The sequence below is a fragment of the Anas platyrhynchos genome, chromosome 5 (assembly GCF_047663525.1).
Source record: "Anas platyrhynchos isolate ZD024472 breed Pekin duck chromosome 5, IASCAAS_PekinDuck_T2T, whole genome shotgun sequence".
NCBI lineage: Eukaryota > Metazoa > Chordata > Aves > Anseriformes > Anatidae > Anas > Anas platyrhynchos.
Window position 1 is genome coordinate 44,222,201 of NC_092591.1, and position 13,459 is coordinate 44,235,659.

A 13,459-nucleotide genomic window follows, 5' to 3' on the forward strand; every position below is an offset into this window, starting at 1 on the left:
ACTTCTCCCTCAATAGTGCTTGGACATGCAAAGGCAAATGAAACTCTCATTGAAGCAAAGAAAAGCCACACAGACACAAAAGCATGTTGTATTGGTTAACAGTGATAGGATCCCTGAAGCCTAACAGGACCTTAACAGTAAGTCTCCGGATCAGATGTCACAAATATGTCTTAGCAGCATACCTGGTGGAGGGATTTCTAGATCAGTTGTTTGTTGAACATTAGTACGACCAGGTCTTGGGTCAAAAGCAGGAACCAAAGCAGAAAACTGTCGTTTCAATACATAATCATCATCCCATGTTCTTCTACGTCCTCCTTTGGTTTCATACTCCTCTTCTTCCTTAATAAAAAAAGCGGGGGGGAGGGATGTATTTTTATTTTAGGTTCTTTAACAAAGAATCGTTTCATCCAAAATTTACATGTTCACTGTGGAATACAGCAGATACAGCAGTAACAAACAAAAGCTGACACAAAAGATATCAAAGCTGGTACTTAACAAGTGTTAGTTCCATTTAGTTGGTCAAGCAGGAATCAAAAGAATTAAGCAAAACTGCCAATGAAGAGAAATCAGCATTATCGGGCTAAAATTAGAACAGGCATCTTTACAACTTCTGGAAAGAAGGAAAATTTCCTTGAAGCACCAAAACGGCATAGGGAAATGCACAGTAGTACAGACGAGCAGACTTGGTGTAGATACTTGGTGCATTCTACAAAATTTGGAATATCAAAGATTCAAACAAATCAGTGGAGTTAAAATAAATGCAGTAATGTTTCTGAAACCAATTAACTTTTTTAAAAAAGTATATACCTATATTGATATATAACGTACATAAATTTTTTTAATCCAGAGATGAAATTAAATACCAAAGTATTGGAATTATTATTTTGGGAAGTAATTAACAAGCCTTTGCAAGTATTAATTGCTTATGATTTTCCCAAAACAGGCCTTGAATCTGTTCAGCTCCTTACTGAGGAAGAATTGCATAGTGTAAAAGAGGGAACAGTACTGCAACCCAAGAAAGGAGAATGTTCTTTTGCAGATCTGATTCTTGTTGTATAATCTACTTCTTCCCATGAAAAACAACAGGAGGTTCATTTAACCATTTCTGAAAAGTGACCAGCAACCTGCAAACTGTGGTTATTAATTGCATTGCAGCAAAATAGTATAAATAAATAATTCTGTCTATTTCTAACTTTGTATCTTTGTGCAGCAAGTGAAATACTTAGTGGTGCACTTGAGTTTCTATTGAAAGCATATTCACAGTAGGTTCAAATATTTAATGTTTTGGTTAACATGCCTAAAATTTGAGCATATAACAACAAGAGATAGTCTCTACAATTCCATAAATTAATGTTTACACTTATGTAATAAATATTAAACTGACATTTGTGAAGTCTTCTGTTTTTCCTCTTAGGCCTTGCAACATACATTTGGATCACTTCAGTGGTGGTAGAAGTCCAACTGTTCATTATGGCACGTATTCATCGTACCACAGAAGAACCAAGTGAAGAGCCAGGATTCACGATAGCATAGGTAAGACCCATGGGACTAACTTGGTATTTTTCTCTGTCTTTCCCTTCCAGATATTCCACTGCCATACATAACTTATTACCGGCCTACAGTTAAACACATCCCAGCACTGCATGACTAAAAAATTTAGCAGCCTGCCCACAAAGTTACACCAATTCATCAGCTGGTGACAGGGGGAGCCATCATTTTTGTCTGTCAAGTTTTTTCCAGGTTGCTTTTAAGATGTCAGTTCTGGCCCATAAAGTCTCAGGGCACGCTGATGTTTAAAAACCTTTTTCTCTGGTAGAAATGTTGAAGGTGGCACAATTAGTCAAACTTGGACAAGAAAGGAGAGCTAACTGGGCAGTGCCTTATCTGGTGAGACCTTGCAATTTTATAGCACCAATTTGAACAGATCAGAAAATAGATTTGTTAATACTCAAAATATATGTTAGAATGGGGAAAAGACACAATGAATGATAATCTTCTAAAATATGTGTTCTTCTTGCAGTTCCAGAGAAGTGTAACAGGATTTTAACTTTGGCATATCGTTTGAAGTCTTAATTGACAGATATTCGGAATTACAGTCACAGATTGGCTAAGACTGGAAGACACCTCTAGAGGTCATGGGGTCCTACCTCCTGCTCAAGCAGGGACACCTAAAGCAAGTTTCCCAGGTCCATGTTCATCTACACGCTTTTGAAAAACTCGAAGGAGGGAGACTTCACTACCTCTCTGCACAACCTATTCCAGTGATCCGTCACCTCTACAGTAAATAAGTGCTTCCTGAAGCACTTCTCCAAACCAGTAGTCCTAAATCTAAAATGCATTTCTGTTTTAATTAGAATCATAAAATGGTCTGGGTTGGAAGGGACCTTAAAGGTCATCTAGTTAAGAATCCATAGTGCCAAAAAAAAAAAAGTGAATTTTAACACATCTGTTAGCATAGACAATTAAGTTAAATAGCTATACTGTACCATAACTTCCTCATATTCTTGATCTTCTTGGTTATCATCTTCATTTTCATCGTCTTCTTCATCTGGTTCAGGTAGATCCTCATCATCATCCAACTCTGCCAACAGAGTACTAGCTCGGCAGCTATCAAGAAAATCTATAATACATATATACACACACATTTATATATTTACATAAGAAAAAAAAGACATGGATCTCTTTTAAAGCCAATTTTTCAAAATTAAAAAACAGAAGCATTGAGAATAGTGAAAAAAACTCTCACAAACAAGAAAGAGAACTAAAAATAGTACTGATATAGTATATCTAATAAAAACAGCACATAATATTGCGTAATTAAGATTGACCAGCAAGTGATCAGTTCTTCATTTGTCAAACATGTTATGATTACATTTATGTTAAGTTTTGAAAGAACGCAAAAACTGGTACACAAATTAATATCGTCTGATTCTATATTTAACTGTTTTAAAAGAAGGTTAGTGATCAAATTTTTGCTACAAGTATGCAGCTTAGACTTCAAATTGCAACGTAAGGGACGTTTAAAATATGTATGTAAGAGCAACATCTTTAAAGATTTAGTTGCAAATGAATTTCTGTAACAAAAAGGTGAAGCCAGTTATGAAGTTCAATTTCACCCACGTAGTACTAAGACTTAATCCCCACCCCTCACCCCCCAAAAAACAAAACAACAACAAAAAAAACACAGCGAAGTTCACATTAATCCAAGATGGACTATGATAGAAATTAATTTTTGAAATTTTACATTTTTCTATACACACAGAAACTGTTTAAGCACCCTTTGAATTGTTGTCAAGACCCCAGTAGAAATTCTAGAGTAACTCACAAAACTATTTGTTCAGTTGTTTATATTTTAAGACTTGTCACCCAATCAAAATATTGTGGCACTTAAAAAAAAATAAATGGACATGGCACATGGAGTTGGCTGATTACGATATGTACAAGTGGCTCAATTCCAATGCCCAGATAACAATTTTGAAAGACTTTATAAACAACAAAATATAGCACATCCAATCATTAAAAAAAAAAAAATAATAATTCAAGTATTTCTTCTTTCAAGACTACCTCTCAATCCAGTTTGCCTCACATTAGGAAGTATTTTCCCATATCTAGTCCTGTTTTTTCTTGACTTCATTTCATCAACTTAATTCCTAGATATTATCACTCAGCCTAGTTAACTACAATCTTTCACAGCATTCATAACTCCCAAATAACTTCCATCTTTGTTTGTAACATAACTTCCACCATGTTTGTATCTAGCATATAGTGCCCACATAACTTTGCATTTTGTTCCCAAAATTCTCTTCTTTATGTCAATTTACTTTGTGTTCTTTGCAACTTGTTGCTACTACTATGGTCTTGAGATACCTGGAACCTCACATACAATTTTAAGTGTATAGTGTATCTAATGGTTGGTGGTTTTCAATCAAGGAGTACTACAAGGTACCTCAGACTGAGCATGTAGTATGCTCAATGAGGAAACGTTAATTTTAAGTAGAGGCTCGTATGTAAACTACATTAAAAATAAAATGATTTGATTAAGGAAAAGATCAAGCGCCCAAATAAACTATGCCATAAATAATCATCATGTGGGATAGAAATTGCTGAACTACAAGGACATAAAAACATAAGGAAAAATTACTTTGTTAACATTATTTTACTTGAGTGCTACTTCACAGAACTAGGAACATATAAATAGTTTAATTTTCAAATACTTATCAGTAAATGAACTACTACATGAAAAAAAACAACAACAACAACAAAAAGGAAAAAATGAAAAATCATTAACGGGAAGTCTGCTTATGTTCATTTAAAATGAAACTTACCATATAAAGAATATTCTGCCTCCTGACCTGTATCGCTCTCACTAGATGTTGATGTTAGGCTAGTAGTTAGAGTATTACTAAGCGACTGACCAACAGATAAAACTGTAGTTGCTGTAGCTACATTGCTGCTGCTAGTAACACTGGATGTAGACATGGTCACTGTTGATGTGGTACCAGTTGTAGTCAGATTAGGAAAACTTTGGGCACCCATAAGAGGAGAAGCTATAGATAAAGATATGGTAAGATAAAATAAATGATTTGATGACTTGAAGAGCACAATTTACATGCACGAGTCCTGTGTTGAAAAATATATTTCCGGTTGAAAAATTATCTGAAGGGTTATTTTACAATAAAGATTTACAGACTAAAGGGGAAGGGATTCCCAGTGCGAAATTGCACACTACAATGCAGATGCCCACACCTGAGCACATTCCCTTGTGTACATTTAAAACAAAAGTATTAAATAAATCCCCAACCCCCCACTGTAAATTTGAAATTACTTCATTTCAACATCTGAAAAGTATTTTTGATATGTTACTCCAATACTGTGGCTGTCTTTAAGCTTAAAATTTAGTTTAACCTCTAACATAAATATAATTAAAATTAAACAAGGAAAACAACATAACCATATATAAACAAATTAAAAACAGAACATAAGACAATTTTGAAACCTTTTCTGCATTTTCCTTAAAGTTCTTAAAGCAACTCCTACTTGTTATCTTTCACATAACTAGTAGTGCACACATTCGTGATGTACTGGCAGTACTGTGAAAAACAAAATTTAATAACCTAAATTGGATGACTTATATGAAGTAATTTTCAGAATAAGCTAGTGACAACTGCGAGGTTACCTTACTGAACATTCAAATAGAACACAGAAAATGCATTCTAGTCAACAACTGAAACAAAACTGAATTCCTTCAATGGAAAGAATTTCAGGTCCTGTACCTATCTGAAACTGTACAAATTAAGCCTATATACGATTAATTACACATTTACACCGCAACGTTACAAACATTTTGTCACAAACTTATCTTCAAACACAGACGGTTAATCACATGTTTGCATATGAAAATTTGAGGGGTCATCTATACTTAAATTTAATCATTATATTTTTCAATCTACTTTTTCTAAAATTTATCAAATGAGAGTTTTACAGTTTTAAAAGTAAACATTTTCATTATTACAGCTTATATAACCTGATGCATTGTTTTTTTAAAAAAATAATATAAAAATAAAATACAAGTCTGAATGTCATACTACTGGTGTCTGCAAGGATTACTACCCTTGCAGGAGGACACAGCACAAAACAGAACCGTTCCCCTGAGTGCATTTGGTAACTTTTTGAGAAAAATAGATGCCACTGTTCTGGTTTTGCATTTGTGTGTCAGATACTGTTGTTGTCATTTTGATATTTTTCCCCCACCCCCACCAGGAACTTAAATATATAAACAGAAATACCAAAATGCAGACTAAAATCCACGAAGGAGTTCTAGTCAGGTATAATACTTGTTTTTTTTTTTGTTTTTTTTTTCTGTGCAGGGGAGAAGAGAGTGAAACTTAATTAGTTAGTATGCCATATGCCCATCTCTATAAAAGAGAAAGTGTGGAATATTTCCAATCCAAAGGGACTTTCTTTGTTGTTTAAGAATTTAATAATCACTTGCTCAATACACATATCTTCCACCCACTTTAATAACAGTAAACTCTCTGCTCTTATACTAAAGAGACACAGAAAAAGCCATTGGTGTAAGTGTTTCATTTGCTCAGATCTCAAGAACAAACAGAAGCTGGCTACCTTAGACACCATATAAATCCTGCCAAATACTGGTGTTTTCAATGTAACCACTAGAGCAAGTCCAAAGAGACTTAAATCACTACTCATGATTTCAGACAGGTTGTTTTTTCTTTGTTTGCTTTTTGCTTATTTTTTGTTGTGAAAACCTTTGGTTAAAACAACAATGTACTGCCCTAATTTGGGTGAGATCGCTCAAATTTAGAATCTAATCTCTTTTTGGGACACAAATCCTCACAGTTTCTTTTTGTGTAAAATTAGAATTCCCACATATGGGATAAAGTTAAACACAACAAATACAAATTTTTAATTTATTTCCTATTTTAATGCTGTATGATTTCAAACATGCTTGAAATACTGCAAATACGCTGGTAAAGTATCCCATATTCTTCAAAGACCCCCTCTCCCCAACACAAAGCTACTTCAGAACTAGAGGCACTGAGTATCTGTCTAATGGGATCAATTACTGGAAATCTTCTGTTTGGTATTTTATTTACATTAAAAAATATATACCCCCATCAAAAAAAAAAAAAAAAAAAAAGAAAATGCCAACTAGGATCATTTAAAAAACTGCAAAAAGCAAACAACACACCTTCAAGTTAAAAGTACACAAGTCTTAGAAAAACATAAAAGCTTAACAGAAAAACTGTTTCCTTCTGGTGTATTAGGGTAATTTTACTTTTTCTAACTTGTCTACCTCATGAAGTACTGAGCTCCAAGCACTGAACTACACGCCTAACAGAAAGCTGGTTGAGCAACATCTCAGATGGGAGTGTTCTGAAAATTCGTTAAGAGCAAACTCACAGCAAGCAGGTTTATAGCTTACCTGCTAATACCTTGATCCCACATATAATCCAAGAACACACAAAGGTTGAAGCATGTACATAATCCCACTTAAAACAATGTTAGCTACAAACTTCCATAAAATTAGCATGCCTAAATGACTTGCTAAACCTAAAGCTTAATGACAACGTCGTTGGAAAACATACACAGAACTGGGTTACTCAGCCTGCTAGAATACAGGGAAATGTTAAAATGGCACCATACTGCAGTTTACTTTTTCTTTCTACTCTGCTCTTACCTCCTAAAGCTCAGACAGAGAATTTGCAGTATGAACAATATGCATTTCCCAAGCAAAACAAGAACATATCAGAAGCAGGCAGACAGAAAGTAAGTGTGCGAATTCTGCACAGAACAGATCAGAGAGCAAGAGTATCCCACCTTAGCTGCCGTTCCTAGTCTTCAGTCCTTTCAAATTAAACTATACTCTCTTTCTTCCTAAGCACATAATAAACATCAAATCTACATCATTTCCATTTGATGGGTACCACAGTGTAATCTGACATCAAAGGGGCATGTAATGCTTCATAGCTTCCATGAACTCTGTGAGCTGTTCACCAGTTCTGTAAGTGCCCATAAAAGCAAGGCTGCTCTAAGAGCATTGCTCTGTTAGGCCAACAAAAGCCAAACTTCTTTAAGTCTAAAGAAAACCAAAGAAATAACAAAAGTTTCAACTAAAAATAAATACAGCTTTTACTTACTTGCAGTACTCATGACATTTCTTCCCAAAGTGTTAGTATTGTTATCACTGCTACTTCGGCTTAAATTCATGTTGTTGGTGGCATTGGTACGTGCTATGGTTGCCACTCTTCGTACAAAAGACTCCAGACTTGAAGTTTCTCGAGATGATAAGTTAGGAACACTTGCGCTGGAGCTCATCGGTGCCCCAGCAGCCAACAAGGAACTGACTGAAAGTCTGTTACTCGCTGAAGAGCTTAGAGGTCGTTGGGAAGCTGCTTCTTTATTAGTCAGTTCGGAAACGGAACTAACATCAGGAGAGCTGACACTAACAATTCCCATGGATATAGCACTGGACTCCCCAGGAGTACGTATTGAATTATCAGGACCTAACTTCCTTTCTGCATTTTCATTTCCCATGTCCGCTGTTAAGGTGCTGGTGCTTGCACTGGAAGATGACCCTACTTCAGCCTGAGGCACGTTATCAGCGGAAGACAGAACAACAATTGGTTCATGGACGTCAGTGCCTGAAACTATATTCTGCTCCATTACACTTTCTGATCTCCGCTCCATTTTGGTCGAACCCAAGCTGATGTCGCTGCTACTGGCCACGCTACACACAGAACTGCTGCTTCCTTTTCTACTTGAGGAGCCTGCAGCAGCAGTCGTCTTGTCTGGACAGTTGTTTTTCACCAAGCTGCTCCATGACTGCGTTGTGCCTGAAACAGTGGATGAAACAGGTTTGGGTGATGCCGCTGAATCAGGGTCGTACCCTGGTGCAAGCTTGAGGTCAAACTTTCCTTCTGCGCCCATACGGTAAGAGTTAGAGCCACCAGCATCCCAGGTGACATCAATCCAGCCTGGAAAGGGACAGGAGTTTGTGAGATCCAGCAGAAAGCAGACAGGAGCGTGTCAGACAGTAGCTCCACAATGTGGGATCAGCTTCTCATAAGGGCTGCGTGTCCGAATTAACAAAATCAGTAAGTAACTCCTAATGCCAATTCAGGAGTCTTTAAACAGTTTGGTAATGTAGAAGTGCTGTTAAAATTATGGCAGCAAGTACAGTCAGCTTCTACCTTCAGAGTCCCCAAATCCAGCCAAAAGCCAAGTTTGCTTCAGGAACGAACCTGACCTACTAGGATCTCTCCAAAAGTTATGATGATTCTCTAAACATCCGAAATGTGTATTACAACATATCATCATAACTTCATTAATACCTGACAAGAAGCAACAATTCCTCTATGGGCATTTTATGTTTTAATCTGTTCAATGCTTGTAAATGGGCATATCTACCCTACAGAACACATTTTATGAATTTCAGTTTGGGATTATTTTTGTCCTATATAGTGCAAGAATGAGTGTACTGATACTCAGCTTTTTGTTTCAATAATTTACACAGACTCAAACATTACTTATTCGCAGGAAAAGTCTTACAAGTAAGGACTACTTCATGTAAGATTTCAGTGTCAAAACAAGAATATGTTGCATGGAAATTTGAAGTGTTATACTAGGATCAGAACAGCACTGAAAAAAAAAGATGCTACTCATCTTTAATTTCTTTATTAAAATATGTTCCAATATTTTTTAAGTTAAATGTAATAAACCTGCAATGATGAGGATAACATGCAAAATTTAGCAAACTAGGACAGAAATGGGGACAAAAAATATTAATGCTTGTGTGATATTTTTGCTAGTCTGATATACCACAGAGTCATCTTAAAAGCTTCTTTCTAGTTTTTCTTATTGCATGTTAACTGTACCAAATTTTGTGTCACTATTTCAATCGATACACATTTTCTTTAAAAACAAAATCCCTAAAGCTCAGTCAGCTCCTGAAACCTCTGACAAAAATTCAAAACAAGATGTCAGGTCCAGAGGCCCATACACGTTTTTCTTTAACAAAACGGAATGGAGCTCATTTGAAGTAAAACAGATACGTTTTTAGCACTGTCAGGTGCACTTTTACCTTATAACTATCCAAAAGTCATCACTTTAGACTGAAACAGATCACAGGCAATTTTCTGTTTAGAAATATCACTCTGGAGGAAGAGCATTTTAGAACTCATAAAGTTTTCAGTAGACATCTCATCCCCACATGAGGGGGCTGATATCATGTTATTATGGTATGATTTTACTCCATCTTCATGAGTTTTATCTGAATAGCTTCATGCCACTAAACCTCTGAAAAGTGATGCAAGTCTGAATTTTTACCTTTCCACATTTTATTTGACTTTCTGATTGGACACAAAAAAGAAAGAGGTAAACTCCATACAGAAACAGTATGATTTTTACCCTTTCAGTATCTGGACAGGGTGTTTTGAAAAAGCAGAATTAAATTACTGTTCTTGTTTTGTATAGTTCCTTCAACTACAATGTTAATTACAAACAGTTCAAAGCTTGTACAATTTTGTAAATATACATTATGTACTTGGAGTCTTGATGCTGCATTGTTGTGGCCCCGAAACAACACAAGATGTGTTTAAGCTTTTGAATAGCCACAGAAAAGCCAATGGGATACCATTTTCTATTTTCAAGACAACTGTGGCAGGAGTAAGAGTCTACTGATCACTTATCACACTTTGTAGTCATCACTTGACACACGAACCTCAATTTCACCTTTACTTAATAGGAAAAGTTTACTGGAATATAGGAACAAAAACACTGATTTAATAGACTACTCACCAATAATACTTAACGTCTTAAAAGTGAGAGTGTATCTATGGATACTCTTGCATCTGGTAAGAACAATACATAGAGATGATGGGACAATTCCCTACAAGCTATACTGAATGGCTTAAAAAAGATGAAAAGTTGCAAGACATTTTAGATCATCATACTTTGGATGTTTCTCCCTTTTTAAGAGCCAAGAACTAATAATCTGGCTAGGAGTGACTGAAGAAGCTTCAGAAACAAAGCCAGTCTTATGTACACCTAAATAGGGGTGGGCAGCAGAGGCAACTGGGAAAGCATGTTCAGCTAACAAGATTATCAGCTATTCTGGAGCTTCTTCAATACCTCAGCCTCCTGAGCACTGAATTCCGTGGCTGCTGCTGTTTTTGATTTTGCTCCCTAAGTCGTATTACTTTTCACTGTTTTTAAAATAGCAACTTGATCCCAATGAAGCTAGCGAGGTAGGAAAGGTACAGGATACAACAAAAGTCAAGAAAAATATTGCAAATGCTAAGCTAGAAGAAATGAAGAATGTAATTATAGATGTTGCAGGCCCAAAGCTTAATTAATCAGTTTGCATCAACCAACCTGGAATATTTTTAATTCTTCATAATGAATGTCAAAATAACAATTTGGTATTTTAATTAAGCAAAGCTCGGAAAATGTTTTATTTACAACAAGATTTTTTTTTCCATGCATTGAAATGGAATTTCACAAATGGACCACAATGATTACAGTATTTGAGTTCCTTCTCTCAAAGATACTGAAATTTGTATCAGCTTCTTCTAGAAACTACAGAAGGAATAGTGTAATACGACCAATTTCACATTTAGATTGAAAGAAAACATAAAATACTCATACTATAGAGTTTTTCAAATTCAGGCAATTTGTGCTCACCATTATGCAATTCTCCTGTAACAGTGCCTTCACCCTGTGGGCTTCCATCCTGGTCTCTCCATTTCCAATCAATTCCTCTGATTACACGAGCTCCTGGAACCATGTATTTCAAAACCTGAGAACGGACCAGACGTCGCTGTCTTCGCAGATTGGCTTCAGCTTCTTTAGCAGCTTTTCCTACAAGAAATTTAAATTCAAATTGGAAGACTGAAAAATGCAGCAATATTGATTAGGGAATAAATCTGAGCTTGTTTTTAAGCAAGCTCCAAGGCAGAAGTCAACATGTTTTTTCCACACTCATTTTTATAGGACACGTTTGTTAGGATTTTAAGACAACAAGCAGGACATACACATTCTTTTTCTTACCCAACTGATCTTCACATACTCCATTCACAGTGCCATAAAGTTCAAATCCAGACAGGGAGAGGTAGTGTGTTTGCCCACTGGCATTCTTTCCCATCTGTTTTATTCGAACATGTCTCCAACCTTGTTTCTCATCCTTTGGAGGATCTAAAGGCCATGTTGCTGTAGACCTTCAAATTTGTTTCAAAGAGGTATCGTTGGGGAGAAGAGGAGAGAGAAAAAAAACACAAACAAAACACACAAAACCAGAACACTTTAGTACCAAAACCAAACCATGACAGCAATCATTTATGGTTAAAACCAGAAAACTGCCAAGAACATGAGAAATACAAAACCTAGCAACATTAGAGACAAATTCTGGATGAGTGTTGGTGTTACTATTTTCTCCAAAAAAAATAAAAATAAAATGCAAATTTAAGATGATAGAAAATCACAATTATTATTACGTGAACCAAAAAGAGAACTTATGAATCACTTATTTTCCAGTCCACCCTTAATCATCTGCGCCACCTACCCCTTTTTTACATAATTATTTATTATAGCTATGGCATACGTTAAGGTAGTCTACAGCCAAGTATATATTCAACTTAGCTCAATTTTATGAAAGCTGGTAAAATACACTGACATACCCTGGTTCGTTGAGACTACAGTCATCAACATGAGTATACAAAGTAGTCCAGTTCTGTCCATCCTTAGATACCTGGAAAACCCAATTTCTGAGAGCAGATCGTCCATAACCTCGAGCATGGCGTAATGTGTAAGCTGATGGTATAACCCAAAGGCCAAGATCTATGGCAAACCAAGCATTCTTATCATCATTAGTATGACAATTGAGAGCTGAACTGTCACGGCTTAGGATGTCTTCTAAACGGCCATAAGGCAGATTTCTTCCTTCTGAGGATGTAACCACTACTAACCCATAGGCTGCTGGATTTACCCACTCATATGCAGTTCTATTAAAAAGAGAAATGTACTGTTCAATTATTACTTACATTAAAAAACAGATATCAGTAACATTTGACAATTTACTGCAAGTTATTGATTACAGCTGAGTTTATTACAAACTGGAGCAGTTAATATCATTTGAGATAATTAGATAACTTTATAGACATTCCAAAAATGTTACTTCACTACAGCAGTTAACAAAAGACCCAACCCTTCCCATCCCTTCATTTCTTCAGCAAGAATACAAACAAATTCTCAATCCAACTTCAGAGATTCGTATTTTTGTATTAGTTAAGAAGAACAAAAAAGATATAATTCTATTGATAACCAGTAAAAGCAAACTCCCATTCTTAAAAAAACCAACAGACTTCATTATGAATTTTCATTTTTTTCCCCTCTGCATATAGTTTACTAAATTTTAATTCAAAATATTTAGCTTTGAAAAAAACTCACTTGGCATTTGTCCCAATCCAGTAAATAATTCCATTTTCATCAAAATCGTGTTGATGCCTGAATACAAATGTTTGGCCTTCACGTAGTTTTCGTACAAAAACAAATGAAGCCCTATCAAAGTCGTACCATTGCTTTGCTACCTACACATGAATGAAGAAAAAATATTAGTGATACAGAATGCAACCTTTCCTCGTGAACCGCACATGGTATGTTGCTCACCATTTTCAAGAGATACTGTTCTAGAGATTCAACAGTTGCCAACGGCTCCATCTTTAGCATTCGGCCAGTTCGATCTATTAATGATGTCTCCCCTGAAGCACGTTCCAAACGAAACCTCAACCGCCTTGTCAGTATCTGAAAGAGTACCTAAATGTTAATATTGGCTTTTCTGTTTACATTTTGTAGATTAAGAAAAGCAATGCTTCGCTAAAACAGTTTCAGCTCCTCATAAATTTTTGTGTGCAATTTAAACAAGCACTATATTCTAACTTAA

General features: G+C 35.7%; 1 protein-coding gene across 15 annotated transcripts in view; it reads right to left on the reverse strand.

The window, feature by feature from the left end:
• HECTD1 (HECT domain E3 ubiquitin protein ligase 1) overlaps nucleotides 1-13,459 on the reverse strand; it is a 62,323-nt gene that overhangs the window by 13,818 nt on the left and 35,046 nt on the right. For 9 of the 15 annotated variants that reach the window (XM_038180314.2, XM_027458553.3, XM_027458550.3 and 6 more), the window contains 9 exons: nucleotides 13,186-13,320; nucleotides 12,967-13,106; nucleotides 12,198-12,521; nucleotides 11,572-11,738; nucleotides 11,206-11,382; nucleotides 7,662-8,498; nucleotides 4,326-4,547; nucleotides 2,487-2,620; nucleotides 183-339 (listed from right to left, as the gene is read on the reverse strand). In XM_038180314.2, the coding sequence (XP_038036242.2) occupies nucleotides 183-339; nucleotides 2,487-2,620; nucleotides 4,326-4,547; nucleotides 7,662-8,498; nucleotides 11,206-11,382; nucleotides 11,572-11,738; nucleotides 12,198-12,521; nucleotides 12,967-13,106; nucleotides 13,186-13,320 (2,293 nt within the window). The remainder of the gene's footprint in view (nucleotides 1-182; nucleotides 340-2,486; nucleotides 2,621-4,325; nucleotides 4,548-7,661; nucleotides 8,499-11,205; nucleotides 11,383-11,571; nucleotides 11,739-12,197; nucleotides 12,522-12,966; nucleotides 13,107-13,185; nucleotides 13,321-13,459) is intronic. The other 6 variants (XM_072038924.1, XM_027458552.3, XM_005020614.6 and 3 more) reach the window with 2 other exon arrangements.